The 13,854-nt window shown below is 35.5% G+C and overlaps 1 protein-coding gene across 2 annotated transcripts in view; it reads right to left on the reverse strand.

The window, feature by feature from the left end:
- Positions 1 to 13,854, reverse strand: part of PCGF5 (polycomb group ring finger 5) — a 53,258-nt gene that overhangs the window by 10,917 nt on the left and 28,487 nt on the right. The window contains exons 3-9 of one of the 2 annotated variants that reach the window (XM_021400665.1): positions 12,711 to 12,807; positions 6,639 to 6,694; positions 6,457 to 6,516; positions 5,169 to 5,317; positions 4,457 to 4,555; positions 2,990 to 3,079; positions 1,025 to 1,084 (exon numbers count right to left, since the gene is read on the reverse strand). In XM_021400665.1, coding sequence (XP_021256340.1) covers positions 1,025 to 1,084; positions 2,990 to 3,079; positions 4,457 to 4,555; positions 5,169 to 5,317; positions 6,457 to 6,516; positions 6,639 to 6,694; positions 12,711 to 12,807 — 611 coding nt within the window. The remainder of the gene's footprint in view (positions 1 to 1,024; positions 1,085 to 2,989; positions 3,080 to 4,456; positions 4,556 to 5,168; positions 5,318 to 6,456; positions 6,517 to 6,638; positions 6,695 to 12,710; positions 12,808 to 13,854) is intronic. The other variant, XM_021400666.1, reaches the window with a different exon arrangement.

The following is a 13,854-nucleotide window of genomic DNA, read 5'->3' on the forward strand; positions in this document are numbered from 1 at the left end:
TGCTACAGAACAAATATTTTGATTGTATAAATTGTAACTAGAAGCACTCGGTTCTAACTGGAAGTGCACACAGGCAGAGATGGAGCAGTCATCTCACTGAAAAATGTACCATGCAAACCCATGTGACTCAGTGTTTTCACAAGCCAAGTCTGAATACTACTTCAAAAAACTACAAACCAACTGCACAGAAAAAAATGAAATAGGTTGGAGTGATTCTAATTACTGAAGTAGGTATGACTGAAAAGCAGATCACTCCCATCTGTAGTGAGAGCAACCCTCTATCATTCATTTTTGCTCAAGAAAAATTATTACTTCAGACTTTCAAAGTTATTTTTAGAAGAAATTAGTTCAATTCAAAACTACCAACGAGCAAACTGAAATACTGTTCACTGCCCCTGGAGGTGCTTAAGAAACATGCAGATGCAGTACTTAGGAACATGGTTTAGTGGGCAATATTGGCAGCAGGTGGGAGGTTGGACTAGATGATCTTAAGAGATCTTTTCTAACCTTAATGATTCTTTGATACATACTGAAAAAGAATGCCAAACTGATCAATGATATTTAGGAATCAACTTCAATTTGCAATTTCTCTACTTGTTTAAAAATAAAATATGATTGTCACAAAGATATGAAACCACCAGGATAGTCTCTTTTGCTTTACACTCTTCAGTTTTGGTCCTTTGTCCGTGATTGCCCAATGCTATGTATTAGAAGGGTGAGATAGGAAAGTAGGTAACCCTTCCAGACTGATGCAGATATCAGCCTAAAGAATGAAACAAGATAACTGACCTAATGGAAAACAAGAGATAGAAGTCTTATATTTTAAATCTACAAAACCAGGTAATTTGAAAAGGTTCTATTAATTCAATATAGCTTTCTCTGAGTGAATGAAAATGCTCAAGTCTTGCTTGTGGTATTTTTGCACTTCGTAGTGAGGTACCATAAAAATTCCAGTTTGGATTCTAACTGTAGCGTTTACAGGACCTTACTGACTGTAATATGTACAGTCGTGAGTGCCTCTTACCTGATAAAAAGTGCCATCCTGTGAGCAGACTTGCGAAGATGAGCAGTTCTGACACCGAAACTGCGAAGGAGATGATTTTCTGATCAGATAAGAGGCATCCACAGCTGGACATAGACATTTATCTTTCCTTTTTTAAAAAAATTCAGTTGTAAAATTTAAGATGTATTTACTTGTTTAAAGCGAGAAAATCATCTCTAATGAATAAACGGATATTTCCACTTAACTACTCTATCTCTTGTAAGGTCCACATGTGTGCCAGTGAAAGCTGGTGGTGAATAGTACAAAAGACAAAACTAAAGGATTTACTTGATCTTCATCCAAAGAAAGAGAATTAATTAGCACTGCAGCTACTGTTATTTAAAAAGACCCAACACAGTTACAGAAAACAAAACTGCAAAAGCCCAGATGTTACTGGATTTATCACCAGCACAATATAATTTTTACAGGTTTTAGTTTGTCATCTCTGACTTCAGGGAAATTATTTAAAACTACATAAAAGAAAAGATGAACACATAGCTGACTGTAATGTGCATATAAACATAACTTACATATCTAAGCAAGAGCTGCCAACTCTTCTGCTCACTTAAGGATAATTCTGAGGTTTTTAAGTTTTAACCAGTACAAGTAATGTCCTTTTTATCAAGATGACAGTTACTGCTGCTTACAAACCACTGCAACAACCAAAGGTCCATTTGTAGGCAGGGGCCGCAGGATTAAATTTTATGAGAAGAATTCCATTATCACTACTGTTGTTGCCTCAAAATTTCCTACTAGTACAGCCAATGCTAATAAAAGATAAAATGACAAGGCAGACAGACACTGCTGGTTTCAAGGCAGCACTGGAAAAATGGTACTTATTGGTGCAACTCTGGGGCTTCAGTAACAATCAAATTCCAGTGCAATACTACTTTCAAATTCAACTAATAATTGCATATACACATTAACTCCCTTATTTCCTATGAAAATGTCTTCATTTTTCTCCACATAAGGTAAAACTAAGAAACTTGTAAATTCTTAACTCCATAGCGTGCTTAATCTTGTCTTCTCTGCCCATTTCCCAGTGCATTTTAAATCTGAGTACTAGAAAGCTTAAAAAAAAACCAACCAAACAAACAAGAGTACAGAAAGTTTGGAATTTTCTGCAGAATAATAAATTCTATTAATTGCTTAAACTTAGCTGCACTCCAATACAGCCTCCATGGGTAGTGACAGGCAACAAACTTGCTCATAGCATAAAGCAATAAGAAGCAAAGAGCAACAAACAGCCAGAATAAACAAATGGATGCATTTAGAAAACAAGAAGAAACGGAGATGTGAGTCCTAACATAAACTACTTTGTATACAAGCCAACATAAGGGCTACTAAATCAAACAATATCATACCTGAAAGAAAGGTCTTCCAGTAAGTGAAATATTGTAGTTCTAAAATGTATGCACACAATGAGGAAAACTCATCTAGCTGTGTTGCCTGGTTGTTAGTCTTTGTTATACAGCACAACTAAAAAACATGGGTGTAGTACTCACTGAAAAAACCATAAATCAATCAGATTGCTCCAATAATTTGCCAGTGTTACAGTTTATTACTGACTGAATAAAACAGATTCTAAAGAAAGAACTGCTGGATGCAGATTTGTAAATATTGTGATGTAAAATGTCACTAAAAGGAAACTTGCAGAAAATGAGTTAAGTGAGTGGGTTTTCAAAAAGCTTACTCAAAATTCTGAGCAACCTTTCCTGCAAACTTGGTATACCTGCTAGTTTTAAGCTTCAGAATCTACACAATACACTTGCTGCAGGGTTTCCACTCACTAGATTCTTTTTGACATAAGAAATCGAGAAAATATGCAAAACACATTTTTAAGGACAGGTCTTTTTGAAGGGTCACAGAAGATATTTTGTACCACGCTGTGAAAGCATATAATAAATATCCCCAAACACCATTTACTAGTAATAGAACAACATTTACGTTTTCGCCTCTTAGTCTCCATCTTGTCATATAGATGAATTCCATAGTATGATCCTTTCCCATGATTTCTCCGTTGCATAGTACATCCAGCTTAAAATACAACAGAACAAACAGTAAGACAAACTGATGTACAAATTAATGACTACATGAACTTTTAAGAGAACCTCTGAGAATTAACCCCAGAACTTCTATTATTATAAAAAGCTTAATAAATACAACATACTGACAACAGGCTATTTTGTACCATAGTATTCCAATTTACTTTGTCGCTTCCTTGTTTTCCTGACCTTGTGGTCAGGAAGAAAATATACTAGACTAGGTAGGAAATTATTAGTAGACAAAAAAGTCTCAATATTTACCAGTACTACACAGTGTTTCTTTGAAGAGAAAGTCTTATGTTATTTATTGAAGGCCTTCTTGCCACATCAATGCTCTTTCAAATCCAAACTTACAATATCAGGGCACTGTACTTCTCAGCTTTCAAAAATAAATTATGAATTAACTTTACATGTTTTAGCTTAATAATAACTATAATTACAGGGAAAATGTATGTTTACAGACATGTGTCTTCATTAACTGAAGGACTAAAGGCATAAGAAAAAACAAGTACTTCTCTTGCTGCAAAATAGATTTCAGCATCCACTGAAAATCTATGACTATTCTTTCATTACAATAGCCATAATGCTTTCCTACTTCCAAGAGGAAAAAAACGTCAAAACGTTTGAAGTAAGCAGGCATCACATTACACATGACCTTAAGATGTCAGAGAAATTAAATCAATGTAAAACAAAACCAGTGACACCAAAATGGCTGGTTGGCACATCATTATATGGTGACAACTCCTGCATACAGCTCTGCAATAACCTGTGCACCTGATCTTACTCAGCCCTACCTCTGACCGAAGCTGGGGTGCTGCTGTTCTTGAAAGGAAGCCTACTGTGTGGAGTCATTGAGTTCTGTACAAGAACTGGCTGAAGTCAAAACTTCCCTGAGAAGAAGGAAAGTTGTTGCAGGAGTTTCAGGCTCCCTACCTCAACCCTACATCGCAACTTCTACCACGTCAGGAAGTCCCCCCAGAAAACAGTTCTGGCCAAAAATCAAATCACTCACAGACAAAAGACTTGTCTCTTTCTCTACTAAATTCTGGAAATGGTATATAAGGAAAAAAAAATAAAAAAGCATCTTCCTTTTGAAAAATTCAAATAGTATTTTTTGCCACTTCTTCCTAAGGATGGGATTGTTATTACAAGTGTATGAGTATTATTACAAGTGTATGCGCCACTAGCATCTTCTAGTCACTGTGATAAATAAGGACTTCCCACTTAAGGGCAGAAAGTGTACCTTAGAATACTGAAGAATAATTAATGTAAACCTGTGTGTAAATAGGGGTCAATTTCATTAAAAAAAAAAAAAAACAACCCACTTTGCAATGAAATAAAAACACAAGCATTGCTCTTCCAAATGTACCTCATAAGAACTCGGAAGTTTTAATTTTAAGCTCAGAAACTTTTTGATAGTTCCCACGGTCACTCGAGTAGAGCAGCGGATAAATTTCTTCATTAAACCCTACAGCAACAATACAAGAAAAAAACATGTTAGAAATTACAGAACCATGCCTTCTCATTTTTCATTAAATAGCATGTAGGCAATTTTCAGCCCAAGAACAGCTGTAAGCAATATTTTTTCCAATCAGTAACCATTTTTACTACTCTCTCTTCTAATTCATAACAGCATCGTAGCTTCATTCTTGTTCACTTCTTTACAAGAAGATTTGGATTCCAGACATTCAATACGCAACATACATGAGAAGCAGTTTCATTCTGGCATGTTAAGACAACTATCCTGAAAGTGTGAAACAGCTCTCTCACAACTAACTTTTAAAGCAACTCCCTGGTATGCCATAATCTGCTGTATAAAGCAGTTATATACCACTGAGGCTGGAAGATACTGCAGTCTACAAAAAAAAAAATAAAAAAAAAATCTACCTATAACCAATAGATAATGCTGTGGTGCTTTTTTTTTTTTTTTTTTTAATTCCAAGATATATTGAAATGCCTCCCACATAAAAAGACTAACTAATGGGTGGAATCAAGACAGGTCAATGTTGTTTCACTAAAATTTGCTGTTACAGAATGATTTAGTTCCAACAACAATAACACCAATTATCTTTACTACTCACTTTTACTACATTATCTCCTGACTGCCCATTGTTACGTAAACAATCGAGGCAGATGGCAATCTGTGGGTCACTCCTGTGATAGTCCTTATCTTCTTCATTTTCATCACACTCCTCATCTACTTTGGGTTTATCAGTTTTGGGGCTTTCATCTGTAGAATATGAAGATTATTATTTAAGTGTAAAACAAAGTCACAGTAGCAACAAACACTAATTTGAAGTAATAATTATCAAGAGCATACTTTCCTTCAAATTACCTCTGCAATTTTAATTTTGTGTATTTTTAAATTGATCAATTATAATCTATGAAAATGAAGTTTTACTATTGACATTTCAAAGTATAATGCACACAACAGATTCTTATGTGATAGGAAATGATGTACCCCTAATAGTTCAGGCTGTCTACTGCTGTTTGTGTCCACTGATTTAAAGGCTGCAACTATGAACACATCCAATGCAAACCTACTCTATGGTGTGGCAGTTCACTACCAGAAAACATTGCTTGTAAATATACCACGGAACAACTAATCTCAGCACTTGTAACATGCATAATCAACACATATTAACTGTCTGCTATAATAACACAGCAGAGACAAGCTCCTGAAATGTTACTGTGAAGTAAAGCAAGGGAAGCCTTTCAACAAGTATGTAAAAAGCTGAAATCAAATAGACTATGGTATCAAAACCGTGAAGTAAAATCAAAGGGGCTTCAAAACAGTTAGATGTCCTCCTCACTTGGCAGCTCAATAATGAGCTTTCAAAGTTCATGGGTCAACTACAAAAAAAAAAAAAAAAAAGAAAGAAAAAAGAAAAAGCATTTTGGAATCTGCGTAAAACAATTGTTTAGGATGTGTGGAAAACTGTTTTACTACTTGTCATAACTAATTCTTGACAACCTCCTACTTAACAGCTGGTCAAACTCAGTAACAGGAAATAATCTGTAAAAAAGGCTCAAGCAGTTCTACATTTTACTCTATGTAATATGAAGAAAATTAAGAATTCAAATTGAAAACTGCATAAATGATGACTGTGAGTGCTTAGGGAAATGCAAGCAAAAATAATGGTAAAAGAGCTAGTGCTGTAAATCAATTTGTTAAAAGATAAGCAGTAGGAAATGAAAGTCCAAATGACATTTACAGAGATTTGTTAAGAGTTTGTGCATTATCTTTAAATTCAGTAATAAAGAACATGCATGAACATTAGAAGAATCGCGGCTTAATGAGGACTGTGACATTACCTAACATACAGGTGAGGGAGGGAAAAAAATATAAAATTAAAAAACAAACATCACCTTGCCCATTTTCTTGAGGTTTATTTTTCTTCCAAAACTCAATCTCTCGCTGCAGTTCCTCTAGTTAACACCAGAAAACAGCAATATGAATTTTTAAATCAGAACTACAGACATAGCGTTACAAACAGTCATGTTCCCTCCATCAACCCAAGCAAGAACCCGAAACCAAAGCAGAAACTTACGCTCTCGAAGTCCAGGCACCAGCTTAAATATAATTTCCTCTAAGGTGTTATCCAGCCTTTCAAGGGGAGAAAATACATTTCACATTAAGTAGAAACTTGCATTTTAAATATTTTTAGCCTTTAAACAACAAATACATTTTTAATAGAAAAATGAATTGCATGTTTCTGGTAAATAATACATCATGGAAAAAACAGCTGATTTTAGCTTTAGAGAAAAAAATATGCATTAAATATTATCTCAATTATTGCTTGAATGGATTTTTTCTAGAAATTACCAAGAAATTAAAAGGAGTAAAGGAAAAAAGTAAAGTAAAGGGAAAAAACATTGTCAAGTTTTCGTTGTTTTTGTGTTACATTGAGCCAATTATGCTGTCAAAAAGGAAAAATTAGGAAAATAGTACCAAATCTTAAGGACCAAGCCATGAATAACAAGCACAGAAATTATAAACGCCATTATTGTATTGATTTTAAGTAAGTGTTGACGTCCCTTTCATTTCATGAAAGTTGAACAGATTCCCTACTCATGACAACACATACAAACTAATTTGGGAAGGATAAAGAAGCCCACACAGCATCCACGCTGCTCTGGCTAGACAGATCTCAGCACTGAAGTTCCTTCATTCTAACTATTTCTATCTGCCGTGAGTTTGTCTAGTAGACAACTAGATATGCAGCACAGGCATCTCTTCCAGTCCCCTGATCTGATTTGATCTATCATGTTATATAGTGTCAAAAATAGCTATGACTGTGCCTTTCAGAGGGACACAGTACATTTACCTTTGTTGTTGAAGCCAAACTATTTTTCAGCCCTTTCTTTGAGCTTCATTACTCTCCCATTCATTTAGTTTGCTATCCACTTCTACTTATTCCCCATTTCACTTATCCTTTGGTTTCCTCTGTCTCTCACTCTGGTTCCTTTCTCTCCTCTACCCCTTACATCTACATCTTTCTTCCCTTGCAAACACTAACTCAAACTGTCCGTAGCCTAAACAAAAAAGCGTGACAAATCAAAGCAATACAGCCAGCAAAATTAAGTCAGAAACCACAATACAATAACTTCCTTTGGTACGCTTATAATTGGCTTGATTTATCTTCTTAATAATGATATATATTTTTATCTCTATATATACATACATATATTTGTATACGTACATACACGTACGCGTATATGCCATTAATAATACACTCTAGGTCTGTTGTAAGGTATATGACAGTTCTCTACCCCTTGTCCACGAGAGGTGGCAAAGTAAGAAGGTGACCAAAAGATTTTACAGTTGATGAACGCCAAGAAGCATTTTAGTAGACAGCGATTCACTTCTTAAAATAAATACACCAGCATTCCAGGTTTACTTCTTTACACAATTTGCATTTGTAATCAAAAGTTTACAAATAGACATATTAACTAATCATCCTGTTTTGAGACCAATTCCCTACATCACTTCTTGGAGACAGTCATACCATAAGAATATGCAAGCTACTACTGTGATCCAATTTTCAATTGCTTCTTCTTGTAAAGACAAAAGGAAAAAATCTTCATCAGGTGAAGCAGACTGCACCTAAAGCAAAGAAGTGTGGAGAGCACTTTCTCATGGATAAGAAGGAAAACAAAGCCACGCGACATCAAAGGACTTACTGTCTGATAGATAAAACTGTAGGTCTATCTTTCCAAATGGTATGTTATCTTTTCTAGCTTCTCAAGATCAAACACAATTAGATGGTACTGCTTTCTTTAAGAGAAAAGACTTCTTGTGAATCTATCCAGGAAATGGAAAATATACTATGATTTGGAAACAATTCCTCTTTGCAAGAAAGTTCTAGTCTTCATAACTTACTCATTAAGAAAAATTCAGACTTCAAAGGAGAAGCTCACTACCTTAACTTAAAAATCCTGCTAACCTTTCCTCATGATGGCGTATAGATGCTGTTTTTTCTACATTTATTTCTGAGAAATTCCATTTTTTATTTTTTAACTGGTCTTCAATGGCCCAAAAGAAAAGTCAATGGCAGCGCTATCACAGCAAGAAATCTGTATACTTAGCAATTATAATGCTAGCACCATGCACTCATATCCTACTCAACAACTATTTCCTTTGAAAGAGTGAACTAAAAGAGCAACTTCCTCCTAATGAAGCATAAACACTAATTAAAGCAAAAATACCCCTGTGGCTACAGAGAAAAAAATAGTAGGAAAAAAAATAACACCTGTCTGATTCTTAAAGTACATGGAAAGTAACCATAAACTATAGGAATAAATTTAAGAAATCATAAAAATATTCTCAATTTTAGACGCATCCAACAGTGTTCCTGCCCTCCAAGCCTATGAGAACTCAAAAAGATTTTGTATTTTGCATCAAACTCATTCCAAAATGAAATTACTTGACCTAACTCTGAAGTTGCTCAGTCATTTTGTATGATACTTCCTGCAGAAGCCAAGCCAAGAACGTTTATGTTTTATACACCTCTTTGCACCCCCACATCTTCCAACCATTGAAACAGGAAGTACAGAAAGAAGAACCAAGCAATGAGGCTAGCTTTGAATAGTTACCCCACCTCCTATAATACTGAATGAGTTTTATGAACAAAGCAACTCTCTGATAACTGTTAATTATCTGAAGTGAAGCAAATGAAGGCATCAGTCAGGAAAACTTGCATCCAAGTAAGCTTCTTAAGTGTGCCTTTACAGTACAACCAACCCAAATGCTACTGAACACCGATAATACAGAATTCTTCTAAATTAGGAAAGTGAATTCCAGAACTTAATACTCTTCCCGTATTTTCAGTTTAGAGCTCAACATTGAATTTCAGACTCAGACTTATAGTTTCAACAGACTTTAAGTACTGCCAACTGAAAGATACATCTAAATAACTCATACAGCTATGAAGTTACTCAAAATTCAGTTTATTAAAAAGTTTATAAAGTTTATCTCAAAGATCTCAGATAAAAATACTACTCAGGGTGATCAGTGCCATTTCTCAGAAACTTGCTGCATTCCTGAGCAATGATGGGGCAGGCCTCTAAGTCAGAATATAACATGCGTATGAAGTTACGCAGGCAACATCCAAAAAAGATAATTCTGTTACACTGCTCATGTGCTCTTCCAATTACTAGTTTAGCAAATGCTTAGCACTGTTTCATAAAATGCAACCAGCAAACATAGTAACATGCAGTTTGTTGACAAATGGACCCACACAGTTACTCCAGAAGGAGTTTCAAGGAGTAAATGCAGAGAAAATAGGTATTCCTGCATTTCTGGCTTGTGAGTTTAATTTTTCTCATCCTTCTAGCCCTTCCTGCTTAAAGCATGCTGTTATTTTATTAAACATCTACTAGACATTTTCTGAAATGTCTTTTCAGCTCACCTATAATAGTCTTGTCAGAATAAAAGATGCACTTCTAGAACGTTTCTGTTTTCAGTATATTAGCAGCCTTATAAACTCTGTACATCATCTCCTGTTAAGGCAGACAAAGTGCTCCTGATGCTGATAGGAGGTCAGAAAAATACTTGTGGTAAACATCTACACAAACCCTTTTAGCCCTACCTTTCCAAAACATTGGGATGACAAAGACTTCAGCTAATAGTACCACTTAGAGTTGCTGGATTTACTCTTTCTCACCTATCATCTTGGTATCTAACTGAAACATGCACACATCTTGAGAATGTGCACACACGCATCTGTCATAAAAATCAAAGCAAAATATGGCAAATTGTAGCAAACAACAGTAAATTAGGAAATAATACCACCTCTAGTAAACTCCAGGTGTAAATATTTATTTTAGCACTGACACAATAGTATTTCTTCCTGAGTTCACAACAGTATTACAAACTAAATAAATCTCTAAGAAAAATTGTACCCTCTGAATGTTTTATTGTTGGTGGTGGGTTTTTTTTTTGTTGTTGTTGTTGTTTTTTTAAATTGCACAAAAGACAAAAGGCAGCTATGAGAAGGCGGCAATGCTTCCTTAGGATCAATCAGTAACATTAAATTATGATTTTAAGCACTGAAATGAGACACTCAGGATAGTCTTTCCCGAGCAGAAGGTGATTAGTTTTAGTAGTTTTCATTGCATATGCAGTGACCAGGAAACAGCTAGTCTCCTTTTACTGCTTTGGTTTCTCCAGAGCCCCCTGAAGATCTAGCTCATTCAATTCTTTTTTCAGCTAAAAAAAAAAAAATCTCCAAGAGATTCCAAGGAAAATAAACGAACAAATAAAGAATCAGCTCTCACAAGCACAGTCATGCTGTCACTTTCCCTGACACTCCCAGTGTCTGGCCAGTTAAGTTTGTTATTTGAATAATCCAAATTCTAGGCACAAAAAAATCATGTGAAAGATCAACTAAGGAACATCCCTCCTAAAACTTCTTGGATCATGTCAGGTGACACTGACATATATGAAAGAAGCAAAGTATAAAACACACCAAAGTTGAGCCTATAAAGGTATTCTAAGAATTAGAGTCCAAAGAAAACAGATCAAGAGAGTAAAAACAGCCCCTTTTATAGAATTAGTAAATACTTATTCATGGGTTGTTTGACCTAATGTGTTCCCTAATGAATAGGCAGTACTTGCTTTTCTCAGCTACTTTTGACCCTTAACATTTCCCTTCAGAAATTATTCACATCCAGTAGTCCCATGCAATCACAGCCAACACATCATTATTTTTGTAGCTCAACAGGGACATCCTGGGCAAGCAAATCCAAGCCAGAAGATCCCAGCGTACTGCAACAAAGTGCCCCCGTGACAACTTCCAGAAATGCTCATGCTCATAGCAAAGTAAAAGCTCAAACTTACAAGGACAAAGCGCTGTCCCTAGCAGTGAATGCTTCTACTCATTGGTTAGGGAGAAGTGCACTTCAGCACTTTTCTTTATTTACAAATAAAGATGATTATGCAAATAGCAGATGTACAGTAATATGATATGTTATAACCAGCAAAAAGGTGAAGAGTTTAAATCCTTTCTAAGGTCTGCAATAACATTTTAAACAATTGCTGTGGTTACTAAACATCAAGAGAATAGTGAACGTTGAATAGAAGTCCAGCTAACTTCTTTTTGAATCTATTTCATTAAATATGACTAAAACAACAGCAACAACAAAAAACCCTCCCTCTGACGTACAGCTTAAAATTACAGGCTTTTACTGGGAGATACCCATCAGCATAAACTTGTTTGTATTCCGTAACCAGTTTCAGAATCTGTCAGTCTGCCTTCATAACCCTGTACTGATATCCTGTCATCTTTCTTGCAAGACTTCCTCATACGTTAAATTCTTCTTTAATTTCTGTGTGGACTTCCAAAACACATACTGTGGAAAGCAAGTAAATCAGCAATCTTGAGGAAAGCGGGGTGTGGGTTGGAATGAGGGTGGGATGAGACTCATCATTTTAGGAAAATGTGAAGTTTTCTTCATAATGACATTTCTTGATGTCTCTAGGATAGCTATCACTTTGCATTTCTATACATCATAAGAACTTACACATCTTGTCCCAACAATTATTTTCCTTGAAATTCTGCATTCTCTTTTGGTTACGTTATATTGAAACAAACTTTCAAGAAAGGACATTTTCAGTGTCAAAACCATCTTTTACGCCTCTCCTGACTGACCAGCAGATGCCAATATAGATTGGCAAGTCTAACCCTTGGAAAACATTCAGTTATTTGCATGACCCTTTTTATACATTGCTGGAAGAACAGAAGGGTTGCGTGCAGTTTGGAATACCCTAAATTGTTGAGAAGGGGAAGGAAGGAAAAAAAGACTATTAAAGTTCCTAATCGTGTAAAGCATAAAAGGTTTCTGCTTCATTTCTTTGTTTAATAGAGGCTTTAAAATGTTTTAACTTGTACAATATACCCAAGCCTTCCTGTGATTTTTCTTTGTCTTTCCTCCTTATAATACAAGTGAAAAATTTCAACTTGCTACAAGATGAAAAACTGATACAATTTCTGGTCAAAAACAGTTGACTCATTTTACAAACAGGCAAAAAACTTAATTCCATTTCAGGACAATGATATTCAGAGCTTTTGGTTTGGTGGTTTTAATTTTTATGTCCCTTCATGTCAATAATGTCATCTTACCTTAACATTTCTAGTGGGTTGGTCTCGTGCACTTGGTTGCCACACCTGGGACAGTCATTGCTGTCTTCGAAGTGCTGAACAATGCAAGTCTTACAAACTGAGGGACAAAAAAGAAAAAAAAAAAAAAAAAAAAAAAGGACTTAGGCCAAGATCTAAGTAGTATTTCTCGAACACAACCTAATGATGCCAGCTAACTAAGCTAACTACTTCATGTATCAAAGATGAAGGAGTATTATTTTAAAGCACTAATTACTTTCCACTTCTTGTTCCTCAAAGTCACAGCCAGCTCTGGAAGCTCTCTGCAAGAGAAAAGTTCACAGAAACCCTATACTGGTTCAAAGCGGCGATGCTTCCCTTTGGACAGAAATTACAGAAAATATTTAATACTTGAATATCATCACGAAAAAACCAGAGTCATGACCTTGACAAGTACAAACAAACTCAGAGCAACAATCTGAATTTAAAAGCCAATGGAATGCAATAAAACTAAAGAAGGTGCTGCACTACTGTTGCTTTCAAACGATTAATAGCAGACTGCAGATTTTACTGTCATTAATAAGAAAATGTAACTGGAGCTGACAAGAACAAATACATCTGCAATTATTAATATATTATAACATTCAGGATGGAGATAAGCTGTTTATTATTAAACTGAAATGAGAGCTGCAAACTCATCAGCAAATGGACTAAAAAAATAAATGGACTGCTGCAACTGTAATACATTTTCTGCTGAAACACCGTAATTTCTTTCACCAGTTACCTAAAGAACTAATAGCACCACTACAGCAAACTGGTAAACTCTAATTATATGACAGTCTTTAAGGACAATCTTGTTGTTTTTTTTTGTTTGTTTTAAACAAATGTCACCTAATGTGCTCAGTCTGCACTTATCTTTGCCTTAGAATGCCCAGAAGAGTTGTTACACGTCAGCTGACTCTGATAACATAATGATATCATGTGTCAGCTGAGTCTGTGTAGGCGCAGGTTTTTCCAAACTGGTTTCAGACTCTGACTGAAAGGCATGAACTTCACAGCTTTGGTTGCGGAGCTCAGCCTGGCTCCTGGCACTCTCCCCAAGTGAAGTGGCTCCAGCAGTGCTGCATACACGGCAGATCACTGACGATCTGGTAAAAGGAGTCCAGAA

This window comes from Numida meleagris, chromosome 5, assembly GCF_002078875.1.
Source record: "Numida meleagris isolate 19003 breed g44 Domestic line chromosome 5, NumMel1.0, whole genome shotgun sequence".
Classification (NCBI taxonomy): Eukaryota; Metazoa; Chordata; class Aves; order Galliformes; family Numididae; genus Numida; species Numida meleagris.